The 15,750-nt window shown below is 46.1% G+C and overlaps 1 protein-coding gene across 3 annotated transcripts in view; it reads left to right on the forward strand.

Moving 5' to 3' along the window:
- Positions 1–15,750, forward strand: part of LOC118225576 (phenylalanine--tRNA ligase, mitochondrial-like) — a 108,295-nt gene that overhangs the window by 25,017 nt on the left and 67,528 nt on the right. For all 3 annotated transcript variants that reach the window (XM_035414147.1, XM_035414146.1, XM_035414145.1), the window contains 3 exons: positions 7,078–7,737; positions 9,033–9,195; positions 10,772–10,903. In XM_035414147.1, coding sequence (XP_035270038.1) covers positions 7,096–7,737; positions 9,033–9,195; positions 10,772–10,903 — 937 coding nt within the window. In that variant the 5' untranslated portion in view covers positions 7,078–7,095. The remainder of the gene's footprint in view (positions 1–7,077; positions 7,738–9,032; positions 9,196–10,771; positions 10,904–15,750) is intronic.

Below are 15,750 nucleotides of genomic sequence, written 5' to 3' on the forward strand. Positions count from 1 at the left end.
TCATGGCGGCTCTTGTATCAGCGTAACTGCGTTTTCGCAGATCGATGTCTAATGGCGCCTCAACTGCCACCGCCTCAGAACTTTGACTCGCCCCTTCATCATGTTATCGCTCATACCTTTTACGCGGATATTCAAATCTATCTGTTCCTCCCCTCTAATCAGGGACTGATTGAATCCTGACACACCAGCTTAGTGTAATCTCTGGCCAATCAGTGACATTACTAGGCTTTGGACTATCAGCCAGAAGAGGAAGCCAGCAGTACTATGGACCTTGAGGGCTGGATTTGAGTATGCCTGACCTATAACATGGTTGTTGATCCTCCCCCAGGTACTGCCTCCACCTCCTTTCCTCTCTAGTCCTCCCCTTCCCCATTGTAAGTCGCTCTGGATAAGAGCACCTGCCAAATGCCAGTAATTTAATGTGTTGTTTTTCTTACAAAGTAGTACCCAGTCATCGCATTCCTAAGTGATTGTTTTTTTGTTTTTTTATTCATTTGGTCTCAAAAATTGGTTTTGAAGATCTAAAGTTTAAAGCTGAAATCATTATGAACAGGCAGAAAGCAATTTACTGTCAATTTTTCGATACCATTTCACTGTCAATCACTGTACTACGAGTGGAGTATAGGGGCCTTTTAAGAGTTGAGAATACTGCATCCAGGATTAAATATTATAGTGTGTAACTCTTCTCTCTGTCATCTCCTCCAGCTCTCTCCATCCCCTCTTCATTCCTGCTTCCCCTCTGTCTTTCGCTCCCCCTCCCCTCGGTACTGCCTCCATCTCGCCCTCCTTCTGTTCGGTTCCTCCCCTCCTCCCTCTGGTGCATGCCAGCCATTGTGAGGGAGATTTACTGCCCCAATCTCACTCTGCTGTCACAGAGATGATCAGTGCGTAAAACCGGGGCCTCGCCCGCAGGACAGCGGAGAGGAGCGATGGCCGTATCTGCTCCCCGGGACGCTTTTAGCCCGTCATCCCGTCAGCTCCATTATCGTCATCCTCAGAGCGGCCATGATGATGATGATGATGATGATGATTATCATCACCGCGGTCTAATCTCCGAGTCTTAGTTTGAGCGGAGACGGCGGGGGGAAGCGGACCGCGCGCTCGCCCGGGCGTTGTTTCGATGGCCGATCACCAGGAGGCCCGAGCGAATGAGCCTCACGCCGCGATTAGACGGCGAGCGCGGCGTTCCGCGCCGTCTGCGGAAGCATCAATAAAGCGCGTGGAGCCGCGCTCGGAGTCCGATGGAATGAGCCTCTGAGGGCTCTCTTTATCCCTGTAGTCTCCCCTTACAGCCTTTACAGTGAAAGCTTTCGTCTTTGGCCTGATCCCTGCAAACCGTCCATTTCTCCCACACTTCCACTGCTGTCTAAAGAGGGGCTTTCTAACCTTGTTCTAACCTCGGCCTCTAGAGATAATATCACTATTGTCATTCTAATGAGGAAGCAGGGAGGTTATTTTATTTTTGGCTATGCAAAATTGGAAATAATTTATCACGCTTAAATCTGGAGCACCTGTAGATGTCAGACCGATTTAGGTTAAGGTCTGAAGGTTGATTTCAATGAGGCTGTATAGCACATGTACGTCTTTTATGTTCCTAATATGTTTCCTAAGCAAATGACTTCTTGGGGCCGGGCAGCTCCAGTTAAGACATTGGTCACAATGCGGCTGTGTCCAGAACCCTGATATCAAACCCTGATCCTTGCAGTGCTAATGACAGCAGGAAGCCTTGCCGGCCGACGTGTAATTGTCCATCGCGGCACCTGGGGTAAAAGGGTTTCGGTCAGTGGGATAGCCCTCGCCCCATTGTGCAAGAGCCCCTCCTCTAATTGAACTGGGGCCTGCTGTCTACCTGTTCACGAAGCACACACCTTCGATGCGATGACATGGACAGCCGGGCGGAGCGGGGAAAATAGCGGCGTCTGCCAGAGCAAGGAGAGCGTCTGCTTTTCTTGACAGAGAGTCTTATTGAATCGATGTAGGCAAGCGAATGCAGTTTGACTTTCCGAATTTGGAGGAGAGAAAAAGAAAAGGTTAGAAAAGCTGATCACTGAGCTTATTTCACCAGACTAATCTAAGGTCCAAGTGCAAAAAAAAAAAATACATTAAAGTGCTGGCACAGAGTGGAGGTAGACCATTAGCAATGGGGATTATTGCTTTCCAAGAGCAAATAATCCATCTGTCTGTTTTCTAAACTGCCTATTCCTGGTCTGGGTTGCAGGGGGGCTGGAGCCTATCCCAGCATGCAATGGGCAAGAGGCAGGACTAAACCCCAGACAGGCCACAAATTCACCTCTGGGCCCACACCCCATGCAGACACAGTGAAAATGTGCAAACCCCCCAAAGAATGGCCCTTGGCCTTTATTTTGCAATTAGAATACATGTATGCACTGTAATAGTATTTGCACCCCGGTACAGAAGGTATACTGTACTGCAGCACTGTACAGTGGATCAGCATCTACAGCTGGACTAGTTCTCCTTCTGGGGCTACAGCTTGCCCTTCCTGCAGTTCTCTAGGGGTCATTCTGTCCCCAGCAGTGAAAGCACAGGTGTCCTCCTGGGCTGATATTTACGGTCATCGGGGGGCAAGTGCATTGATGTGAAGAAGGACGGGGAAAAGAGAGCTCTGCTCTCCACAGCTGCGGGGCTGCCAGGGGTGACGCTCTCCGATAAAAATAGAAGCCCCCACGCTGGGTCAGGGAAGGCAGGTGTGTGCCCTTTGACCCCTGCAGAGGCATATCCACAGGCCACGGAGTGAGACGATTCCTCTGTCCATGCCCGATTTAATCAACCGTGGAGGACAGTCGCAGCGTGCCCCAGTTCGATTCCGATAAGATTTCATATTTTAAACGCAGGATAAATTGCCTGTGCGCATTCATAAATCTCTGAAGTCCACCAACCTCATGTTATTTATTTGCTTGTGAAAAACAAAAGATTTGATTAATGTGATTGTGCTTGGCGTATTGCTGTATTGCTGGTGTGTGTATGTGTGTGTGTGTGTGTGTGTGTGTGTTTGTGTGTGTGTGTGCACGCGTGTGTATGTGTGTGCATGTGTGTGCATGTGTGTGTGCGCGTGGGTCTAGGCGTGTGTGTTTATGTGTACGTGTGTGTGTGTGTACATGTGTGGGCGTGTGTGTGTGTGTGTACAAGTGTGTGTGCATTTGTGTGCGTGTGTGTGTGTGTGTGCGCATTTTTGTTTGTGTGTGCATGTGCGTATGTGTGTTTACCTGTTTGCCTGTATGTTTGGGTGGATATGTGCGTGCTTATCTGTATGCTGGTGTCAGATACTAAGCCAGGCTGAGCCTCCTCTCCATTGTGAGGAGCTGGGCTCAGCTCTAACAGGTGTGGACACTCTGATCCCCTGTATTGATTGTGTCTCAACCTGGCTCTCGCTCAAGGGCTGGAGATGAACTGCTGACTGAGAGCAATCAGACTCTGTCACCTCAATCCAATTACTGCTCCTACCCATGAGACAGACACACACGCGCACGCACGCACACACACACACACACACACACATACACACACACTCACACACACACACATTTGCACATATACATCCATATTCACACAAGGTACTGTGGCCCTCTTGGGTAAAGCCAACCAAACTGCCTAAACCAGTGGTAATGAACCGTGTTCCTGGAGGTCTACCGTCCTGTAGGTTTTCATTCCAACCCTAACAAAGCACCCCTCCTTCAACAGCTAGAGATCTTGTTGAGCTGCTAATTAGTAGAGTCAGGTATGCCAAATTAGGCTTGAAATGAAAACCTGCAGGACAGTAGATCACCAGTAGCAGGGTTCATTACCACTGGCCAAAACCAATTATACTGTAATATATGTGATATCAGCTGTCTTATCTTGTTTTTAACAAAACTGATCACTTGTCTTACCACTCTGGTGCATGGTTTTATAAATAAAACAATAAAAATATATTTAAGAACACATGTCCATCCCAAAATGGTATGATATATTTCCAAATAGGCATGACATGGGCTTTTACTGAGCTATTGCTCTGGCTTGTAGCTATGCTGTTGCTTTTGAATGGCTGTGTTGGTACACTTGGTGCTGTGACTGTGGTACTGTTGTGCTGGACTGCGCTCCATTGAGCCTGGCTGTACATTAAATGAAGACAATAATATTGAAAGGAAATGTGCAACAAGGAACTAATTTAAATCTTGGTTTTAAACACATCCTCTATTTTACATCTGAGCTAAAAAAACGTGCATGTTTATAATAATAATGATAGTAATAATAATAATAGTAATAATAATAAAACAACAACAATTACAGTAGTTATTATTATTATTGTTATTATTATTATTATTATTATTATTATTATGTCTAACAGGGCAACAATTGCCAAATTGTGAAAAACGAAAGTGAAGCTCACTCTCTTGACTGCATATAGGAGCTTGAAAGACCTGCCCATGTGAAATAATATGCATGATATGCATGAAGACATGCATCATGTCTCTCTTCCTCCTCACAATCTCTTAGTCTGTCTCACTCGTTCACTCTGACACCCCGCACTGGCACACTAGATTTGTGCTGCTCTCCTGCAGATTGTGATTGGTGGATGTGGGACGGATGACTTGATTTAGGGGCAGAGACAAGGAGGCTCATTCTTCCTCTGTTATGGAATGGAAGCAGGAGCTGTTGAGGGTGGATCTTCTCTGACTAAAAAACCCTTTTCTTTGAATACTTCATTTCATGCACACACGCAGATACTGTTTAAAAAAGAAATTACTCAAGCGTGTCAAATGAATTGGAATTGACAATGCATCACAACTAACATAATGTTAACATTAAAGGTATGAAAGTATGATGATGTATCAGGCCACCCAATATGATTGAAATATGTGTCTGCATACACACACATGCTTGCAAATATACCTTATTTAGTTCCATGTCGGACATACACTGGTTAAGCTTGAGGTTCACCAAACTGATATCTAATATGCAATATCTGCGCCCCTTTGAATCTTGCTCAGGTACTCCAGCCAATGCTTTTTTCTCAGGCATTATTGCAAGAGAAAGACAAATATTTGACAGAATTCAATAGAGAGCTGCTGTTAGCCATGGATAAATATGACTCTGTCCTACCATGTTCAACCCAGCTGTTCTTCCGCATGGCTTCAGCAGCTCAAACATACCAATTTTGGCCTTTTTCAGCAAATAATTAAATTACTGTTTTGACATATACCTCATTTCTGTCATTTGCAGTCTATTATATATCTGTGTGAAATGAATGTCTTTATAAAATAATTGTCTTTTCAGTCATTTTCATTGCGTATGTAGTGGCAAACCCAGATCTGGTGCAAATAATGAACACCTATCTGATCTTCCTTCATATTGCTGTAAAGTCTTATGTGCCTTGCATAATTACTCTGTAATGCTTGACAGTAACATTGATTAAGCTTTTTGTCCTTCAGCTTCTCTGTATTCTGTGTAAGTGGTGACAGTGAAGCGTAAAGCCCGCAGTGACACTTTAAAGAATAATCAGGAATTAAAGCAGAGATTAGACTGTCTTCCTCCCTCATGATATAATGAAAAGGAGAATGATTTTGTTGTGGCCTTTGAATGTAGAGCAGCCAGGGGACTTTTCTGTCATCTGACATCATGTTTTGTTACTTTTCTGGCATTAAAAACACTAATGCCCAAAGGAATCGACTCTCCATGTTGCTTGAGGACCACTGTGTATTTCTCTACAAGTGAGATTCCAGGTGTAGATGAAGTGGTATTCCCCGCTGGGGAAGGATGGAGAAAGCACCAGCATTCATCTCCCGAGACAGTTCTGCTGTGCCGGGCGCTCGCGCGTCCTCTCTTCTCGGCCATCTTTGCGCGTGTGATGTATGATGTAGAGCAGAGCGCCGTGAAGCGTGGGAGTGGTCACGGCTCTGGTTTTCCAGCCATCTTGAGAGCTGCTCCTGGCCCAGGACCATGGGTCTTCCCTTCAGTCCATTGCTGGGTTTTGGATTGTGATTATCAGACGGTGACTGAGTAAGAGAAATAGAATTTTAAGTTCTAGGAGTACGTCTGTGTGATTTACTTCCATTTATGATGGGAGCCACGAGAATGATTTAATATGCTTGTCACCCCCTTTTGCATTTTCTGCCTGGTTTGTTTATTTTACATTATGTTCTCTCAGTGACTTTCATCTAAATCTCTAATATGGTGTCCTCAAAGGGGTGTTATCACTGTTTGTGTTGACAGGCAGTTTGCTTGTTTAATTTGCAAGTTTACATTCAGACAAACCAAAATCATTTAATCTTTTTTAAATTAAAAGATTACGAAAGAGTGCTGATTTGCTGCTTACTGCCTGATTGCCCAACTGATATAAACTTTTCTTTCTTGAAAGACAGTTCATATTTAGCTTAAGATGTCTTTGTAGAAATATGTTTTTTTTAAACTGTCTTCTCAATTTATACCAAGGACTGAGTTTAGGTCTAAGGTTTGGGAAAAATACTTACAGTAAAAGTCATTCAAAAATTTTGAGCTAATGCAAAGAATATCTATCATGTGACAAAGCAATTATGTGGCTTGGACAGTGCTATGGCGTTCCCAAACTGGAAAGCCTGAAAGAAATATCCATGGCATTCACAATTGTTATTTTCTTTTTGCACTTTTTATTTATGGAAGCTCAGCATATTCAATCTTTAAATCCAAAAGGGAATAGTGGCCCTCGGGTGTGACCATGCTGAATAGTTTTGTGTTCCGTTGTTTCTTCCGAGAATAAATCAAGCCTTCCAGCGAGAGGTGACACCAGACGCCCTATTTTTCATATATTTTGGCCTCAGCGTGCCTTTTAGTTGCCTAAGGAATTCCCTTTGATGTTTTAGGAGAGAGAAATGGGCACAAGCTCATTATTTAGTCAAACAATGCCCCTTCGTAACAATGAAATACTATAACAATAAAAATGTATCAAAGCATATCAATATTTTTCATGTGCAGTATTCTGAAACTAGGTATTCAACATTACAATCATCATGTTGTCTTGTCTCCTCTAGCGCCACTGTGCTTGAGAAGCATTTTAAATGGTCGCCATCTTTACCCCCCTTACCGTGTCCTCTCCTTTACCAGGCTGATGGACCGGGTACCATGAGGCTGTGCTGCAAACCCCGCCCCTTGTTACTCCTGCCGTTGCTGGAGCCAGCCTTCCTGAATGGACATTCTCCCCGGGTCAGTGTCAACCCTTGGGCGTTGACCCACAGGCTCCTCCCTCACAGAGGTCTGAAAACGAAAGGCCCCGCCTCCCACCTCACCAGACAGCAGGAGTCTGTGGAAGTGCTAGGGCAACTCTTCCACCGTGATGACTACACCAACGTGACTGCCAAGATCCTCTCCAAAGTGGGGCGCAACCTGCACAACCGAGCCCACCACCCGCTGTGGCTCATCAAGGAGCGCATCAAGGCCCACTTCTACCGGACCTACACGGGCCGGTCGGGCACGCCCCTCTTCTCGGTCCACGACAACCTGAGCCCCGTGGTGACCGTGGAGCAGAACTTCGACAGCCTGCTCATCCCCCCCGACCACGCCAGCAGGAACAAGGGCGACAACTACTACCTGAACCGGAGGCACATGCTCCGAGCGCACACCTCGGCCCACCAGTGCGACCTGGTGCGCTGCGGGCTGGACGCCTTCCTGGTGGCGGGGGACGTGTACCGGCGAGACGAGATCGACAGCAGCCACTACCCCGTCTTCCACCAGATGGAAGGCGTCAGGCTCTTCTCCAATCACGAGGTGAGGCCACCGCGGCCACGTTTTACTGCCATGACTCTGGTTCCTTTTATTCAGGAGTGAGTACTCTGGTCAACCCGTAGGCGTAGGTCCATCAGTAGGTACTCAGAGAATGTCAGGTCCAAGACATCCTTCTATTTAATTAACTTGAAATATTCCCACCTGGACTATGCTGTTGGGCACCTCTGAACAGAGTTTACAGGGCAAATCATTCATCCCAACTGCAATATTTCTCCTAAATGATTGTTCAGTGCAATTTACTTCCAGTCTGCTTTTAGATTAGAATAATGTGCGAGTATACTGTTTCTCATATGTTATTTTATGTGTTTTGTGTATTGTGCTTGGTGTGGTTTATGCGATGCCTGACACAAAAATTCCCTCAGGGGACTATAAAATATAAAGTAAGTTATAAAACATTGAATATTGTGCTCTAATACCCCCCAGTTTGGCAACCCAGACAAGTTATTCCTCTAGATTCTAGGACCATTTGTCACAAATGGTCCTTTGAACTGAATCTGACCCCTCTTTCACCTTTGATTGGTACATAAAAAAACTTTTCAACACCTCAGACATATTTATAAACAGTAGCTGCCTCTCAGCCAAACACTGAAGTTTGTCCATGGCTTTGATTGGACTTCAGTGCTGTATGTGGGATTCCCTACGTGAGCCCAGAGAGAGCTCGCAAGCTTACAGAGACACTAGTGCATCTGAAACAGTGCTGCCCGGATCACGACTGAGCTTTTCCAACATGACAATGCTCCATCTTATCTCACGGACCTCCTTGTGACAAAGTCAATGCAAATTCAGTAAAACAGAAAGCAAATACAGCTGTCTGTGCATTTTGTATCACTTTCCAAAATTAATTTGAGCGAATAAATTCCAAGAATAAGATCTAGGCAAGCCCTAAAATTGTGCCTGATGGGTTTTTTGGTCATTATTGAGTGTGGAAAGCTGTAAAAAGTGTAAAATTTAGATTTTTTCGAACAGTTGGCCTTTCAGAAAACAAATTAAGCTCTCTGCAATGGGCGGTCATAACTTTGGGCTGTTGCCCCACACCTTTGGAATTCTGCATACAGGGTACTTCATCATCATTATCATCACATTATTAGTAGCAAGTTTAAAATTCTCTTTTCTGACCCTATTTCGACAATAATCCAGCCATTAAGACACTGGTGAGTAACATATACTAGGTCGAGACCACATTTCATTTCTGACACATGACAAATGATATGAGAGTTTAGGCTGTACATTCATTACTATGACCAGCAGCGCTAACCGTTACCTGTCTCTGCCCCCAGCTGTTTGCACAGGTGGAGCATGGCGAGGACCTCTGCCTGTTTGAGAGCGGGGGCCGCCGTACCCCTCAGAAGCAAGAGACGCACACGCTGGAGGCCGTCAAGCTGGTGGAGTTCAGCCTGAAGCGGACCCTCACCCGGCTCGTCAGACACTTGTTCGGGGAAGGTGAGCGGCAGGACACCTCTGGCCTTCCTGACTATAACCTCACCCCGTCTCACCCCTTCGCTTCACCTATGTGCCTCCCTTTCTTTACTTTTTACTTTTTAACTTCTCTGCGAGGCCATTTTCCTCTGTAATTGTGTTTGCGTTGTCATGTCGACAGCATTTATAGCATCTGAAACAAATGTAAATCTGTAACTGCGAGGTATTTAGTGCATCATAATGGAGGGATTAAATTCCATGTGTTTATTTTGCACCGCAACACTGTTTTTAGACATTTTATAAGCAGCTTATTCAGTCGTCGAATGCTCTTTTATTTTATTCAGCTATTGTCTATTTAAAATGCCAGTAAGACAGCTGTAATTGAACAGCTTGCTTTTCGGTTGCCATTGCTGAGAATTAAATATAAAATTAGGCTGTGGTTTAGAGCTTCTTCATGGTCTACTTACATATACAATTATCTTTATCAGAATTGGCAGAATTTCTGCTCTAGTATTACAAATTTCGAATTTGGAGCATCATCAGATCAAACAGGGCAGCATGTCCATTACAAATTCCCTCCATTTCTGCTTTGCTGTCATGAATTTTATATTCCATCTGTAGTCTGATTCATGGCTGGTGGAAAAATTTTATGTTTTTAAAATATCTCTTCGACTAATTTTCGTATCTCACCATCAGAGGTTGTTTTAATGATGACATTAATTCAATTGCCACTTCGCCGTTAGTCATTCAGAGAATTACTGCCTTGATATTGGATGACACTAATGATAGCCATAATTTTGAATTGCAGTAATGGCAGTTATCGTCAGCCATTGCTTTAACTAGCGTTTTGTTTATTTGTCTGTGTTCCCTCTCTGACCTTCACCTGCTTTTGCAAGTACAAGACAGGAACAGCGTGATACAGTGTTGAACAGAGGTCGGAGGTCACGTATCTTAGGTCACTGTGTGGTCACCTTCCTGTACTGAGAGAGCTGCTGATGTTTCTGAGGACTGCCGGTGATTCCAGCTCTGGCTCCGCCTCCACCTCCCCAGTTCCTCAAGGGGAGTGGGAGAGGAGATTAATTGACTTTCCGAGACGGAGTGAGTTGCACAAATCTCCTCCGAAATTGGAAACGACACCGCCGTTCCATCCCCCGAACTTTGCAGATTTATCGTCCGTAACGAAAATGTTGAGAAGGAGGGGGCCCCCGTGATTTATTTTTTACTTCCCCCTCGCCTGCAACTTTGCTGCGATGCGATGCGGCGAAGCGGGGAGGCGCGGGACGCCCGGGGGAGACGCGGAGGAGACCCCCGCCCGCGCGCGGGGGCCTTGCGTATTTGTATTCGTGTCAGGTGCTCGTTTTACTTTCGTGCTCGCGGTTTCTATCTTTATCTCCTCTCACTTGTTCCGTGTCGTTCAGCTTCTCCGTCTAATTCACGGTTTTTCTGTGTCTGCCTGAGGCTTCCCTCTGGTTCTCCCTTTCAGCCTTTCTTTTTTTTTTTCTTCTCCTTTTCCACCCCTCGCTCGTGATGGTCAGCACTCGCAGAATCGTACCACGCAGGCGTGATGTGATTGTGTGACTGCGTGCCGTCTGTCTGGCAGATCTGGAGATCCGCTGGGTGGAGTGCTTCTTCCCCTTCACCCACCCCTCTTATGAGATGGAGGTGCGTTTCCAGGGTGACTGGCTGGAGGTGTTGGGCTGTGGAGTGATGGAACAGGAGCTGGTCCACTCAGGTATGCCCGCTCACAGCTACGCTGAAGGATCCTTAAGCATCCAGCGTTTCCCTGTGTGAATATGTACACACACCAAGCAAAGCACACACTGACATGGGCGCACACACACACACAGACACACACACACACACACACACACACACACACTCACTCACTGATGTGTTGTCAGGACAGCAACAGAGGGCTGTCATGGTAGGAGAAGCCTTTCAGTAAACACTGGTACTTCAGATACCCATCCCCTGTGTATACACACAGAATATGTTTGTTATGCTTTGGAACAAACTAACTTTCCTGTTATCAAGCACCATATAGGCCACACACCCAAACACACACACACACACACACACACATACTCACAGTCACATACACATACGCACACACACATATGCATACAAATACAGTATGTTGGCAGAAAAAAATGAGCTGCATATCTCCAATTAATCTTTCAATTTGCTGCACCGATTTTAACAAGATGGGATGAACTTGTCTGGACGGCCGAGTATATTGCTCTCAGGGAAATCATAATCCTTTCGCTGATGAGTGCAACACGCTGCTCAGCGAGTTTATGGTGCGGTGCTGCTCGACGATATGCACACCGGTACACAGTGTCTTACAGGTGCTGAGGGTTTGGGTTCACATCAGGTGAATAAGTTGGCCACTTCATCACCCAAAAGTAGTTCCTTGCCAGGAAAGTCTGATAGACGCATGCTTCTCGCGACCTTGTGTTGTCATAGACAGATCTGAGGTGCGATCCACAGCCTGAAGATTTATTTAGTCTCATGCAATCAATGAGCTATTATTAAATGCTAACAAATGATCTTCATCCATATTGTACTGCAGCCAATGCTGTGACTGGTCTGTTTATGCAGTGCACGGTGTGCATGCTACTGTGCCTGTTCCATTGTATGCACAGTACGGTCTCCTTCTACATTCTGCCAAAATATACATTATTTTTTTGTATGTATCTGTATGTGGATATAAAACTGGAGGTAGGTGTGGCTTAAACCAGAAGTTGTGTAAACATGCACATTGGTATTGGAATTATTGTACTTTCAAAGCATCATGAAAGATGAACCATAAGTTTCTTTTTAAAACGCTTATTTACAAACAACAGTTGCCTGTTATAAATGATTAGCCATTATATACAACCTCATTTAGTCTCTCCAATCACCAATCAAATAGTGAGACATATCAGTGTCACTAAGTTGGCAGATTTGTACAGTTGGCCTATTGGCCTCCCTCTGTGTGTGCGCGTATGTTCTCTGTAATGAGTGTGAATGTATAACCACTACTCATGTGATATTGTAGACCTTGGTGCACCAAAGTGCTGATGGTCATTCACCTTAATGGTCTCAGCTTCTGAGAGTGCGTCCTATATGGCGTGGTGTAAGTACTCATGTGACTGAGATAAGTTTTTCATGTAAATTGTGAGGACATACTTGAGTAGACATATTTATGGCAAAACAGTGTGTGTTTGTGTGTGTGTGCTTGTGTGTGTGTGCATGTGTGGTTTCAGGTCCAGGTTCAGTCAAGATCTGTGCACAGCTTTCATTTATGATAAGTCATAACTTAGGATGCATATTGGCAAGGTCATAGCTGAGGTGCAGTGAAATCCCCTGGGCTGAACCTCCTGCCTCTTCCAGTAGATGGCGGTATTGGGCAGAACTAATGGAGGTGCCTCCCATCTGGGGCAGGCCGGTACAGCTTGAGCAGAAGGGAGAGCAGACTGGGACCCCCACAGAGAACGGCAGGCTGAGCCGCCCAAGTCTCCGGCAGAAAGATGACCCGCACTGCTGCCGCGGGTGCACAAAGATCCACCCAGTAATAGCAGTCTGACAGATTGCCATTAGCGCTTGGATGCTACTCGTTTATACCAGCAGGCTTGCATATGAAATCGGCTCTTATTAGCCGTTTCAGGGCTGCCTACGCTTTAAGCGCACTAAGACCAGACCTCCTCCATTGTAACATTGCTGCATTGATTTGTACAGTATATCTGAATAATTTAATTTAAACTTGGGAGGAGAGTTACCTTCAGTCAATGTGGGGAAGATAGGCGCCTTTGAATGGCTATGATGTAGTGGCGATATTAAGCTGTCACAGTATGCCGCAGGACTACGTGGAAACCAAATGCATAGCGCTCCAACTCTCCCTTTCGTCTGGGAGAGAAATGAAGCAATAGACCTTGAGTCCAGGGGTGATGGCTGCCACGCGCTCAGAGAGATGGTGGCGAAAGGACAGGCTGACAAACTCATGTACAAACACCAAGGGAATTTGCTCAGTCTGCTGTTTGTGTTTACAGAGTGACTGGGAACATGGTAGAGTTTCCTTCAGCCACCAGCCATTATTTGCAGTCAGACCTGTACCTCTTGACTAAAGCTTTTATATGCCAGTGAGGGCTTCTGTTTAAACAAATGCTTTTTAAGAACATATTTATCTTAACCAGTTGCCAGAAGGTCCAATTATAAAATGTTGTATATTTACATTTTTTAAATGGTTGAGAGTTTAAATAATCTCCCAAATTGTCCAACTGAACCAAAGCATTTTTTATTTTTCTGTAGAAGGAGGAACAATAGCCATATAAGCAGGAGGAGAACTACTGTATTGGTCTTGGTAGTAGAAATAATTGTACTAGCTGTAGCAGCAGTAGCGGTGTTAACAGTAGCAGTTGCTATAAGTCGTGGTGGTCGTGGTAGTTTCCGTAGCAGATCTTCCGCCCCCGTCGAAGAGCTTATTAAAATGCTCTTGCTCTGGTTTCTCTATCTTTGTCTGCGTCTCCTCCCACTGGCTCCCATCTCCGGCTTTCTGTATGCAATAAAAATGTATCCCTTTCAGATGAAGCACTTAAGAGATGAAGAGTATTCACTTCCACCGCACAGTAACTTTTTTGGTAGGAAGTGAGGAAAGCCCCAGTCAGATCCCCAGCCTTTCCTGTGGTCTGTGCCCATATTCGGAGCTTGCTGAAATTGACGTATGGCCCTGTTTCCATCACCTGTGTGACGTATCTAGCAGGGTGCTCTCTAGGTCCTCACAGAGGACTATGCTGTGCCTTGTATGCTCTTGTTTTTGAAACCGTCATATGCAGCGAATTAACTTGGATCAGTACCATAACTGGTATCTCAAGAACGGAGGATTGCTGTTGGTCACAAGCCCAGCATGCTCCAAATAGCAACATGCAGTATTATAGCCACTGCTGACTTAGCTACAAGGAGTGTCCCAAAGCACAGATTTCACTTGTTTTGAAATGTTAATTTTCCAGTCGTTTCCTTCTGCACTGCTCTATGACTGTCCTCTGGTTAGACCATCTTTAATCTTTCTCCCCTGTTCAGGTTTAGGTTGTCTCCTGTTGAAGTGATCTGCTGCACCAGTTGACCACAGCCACTTCAGGGTTGCGGTGTCTCTGTGTTTTTTTCCTGTCCATCATTAAACGACTGTCAGTGTCATTTAGAGCCGGTCTCACAGTGATGGCTCTCAGATTAGCATCTCTTCCAGTTCGAAAGCTTGTTCCCTCTCAGTGAGGCGCCATTGCTTCACCACACGTCAGGGGTTCCATTGATCATTTAGGAACTTTGCGGCTTGTAGTGAAAGGAGTGTCTGCATTGTTGCAGCTGGAAGGCATTAGATTATATGATTGCTATCATTACTGTAAGTCTTCCTTCTTTTTCTTCTTCTGAAGGGCGAGTAATAGACCCATAGAGACTCACAAGAGTGACTCATGATATGTTGTCGATATTTCATGCATTTTTCACTTCGTATTATGGATGCTGCGTATCTTTCCTGCGCCAATGTCACTGTGATCTTGTCAGCTACCTTCATGCAGACGGCCTGCTGCGTTTGCCCCCTGCGTGCCTGTCTTGAGACGGGACAGCCTGGCCACTGAAATAAATGTGCTGTGGGGTTTAGTGGAGGGAATACCCCACCCTTCTCCACCTTTACTTATCCCCACGCTCTGACTCTGTTCCTCTCTCATCTCAAACTCACTCACTTTCCGCAGAGTGCTGCAACAGATCAGTGTGCCTGTTACCAAGGCAACCTCTCATGCCCCCCCCCCCCCCCACTACACATGCACGCTTACACACACACACGCACACAGGCAGGCACACACTTGCACACACATGCATCCATTTCCCATTAGAGTCCTATGATAATGAAAATCTGCCAGAAAGGCAGAATTAAATGCGTAATGCGAATTACCATACGCAACGAGCAGCCAGGATGGCGGTGGGGGCACGAGACAGAGTAGGTGTTGGATGGGCGTGCTGGGCTCGGGGGCGGGTATTTATTTTGTCTATGAGCACCATATGTGGAGCGTGTCAGAAGTGCGCCACAGGCTGGGTTATTGCAGATGAATGGGGCGGGGGAGGGGGGGCCGTGAGGGGGGAGTGGGAGGGGCGCGCCATTAATGCTGCCGGCCTGCTCTGTTATTCATTTGGGGCCAGCGTGTAATCCCTGTCCAGATCGATTCTTTAGGGACACGGGGGGGTGCAGGGGGGGGTGCGAGGGCGGTCCCCAGGGGGACCTCCCCGGAGCAGCCGCCAGCATATGGGGCCTGGCGTTAATGACGGCACGCGTCAGCAGCCCAGTTTGTCACGCTCCAGAGGACCGGAGGCCACGGCGAGGGCCCCGCCAATGTGATTAAAACCGTGTTTGGTGACAATTAACTACCCTTCAAGCCGCGCCCCTCCAGGCACGAGGGGGGGGGAGGCGGCGGGGCAGGGGGTGGGGCACCAGCTGAGGTGCTGGTTCAGGTGGCACTTTCAATTTTAATCCCCCCTTTGAATAAATCATGCCTCAATCAACCCCCCTTTTCCGGCCCCCACGTCCGCATCAGCCAGCCTTCACAAAGCGGC

The sequence above is a fragment of the Anguilla anguilla genome, chromosome 4 (assembly GCF_013347855.1).
Source record: "Anguilla anguilla isolate fAngAng1 chromosome 4, fAngAng1.pri, whole genome shotgun sequence".
Lineage (NCBI taxonomy): Eukaryota > Metazoa > Chordata > Actinopteri > Anguilliformes > Anguillidae > Anguilla > Anguilla anguilla.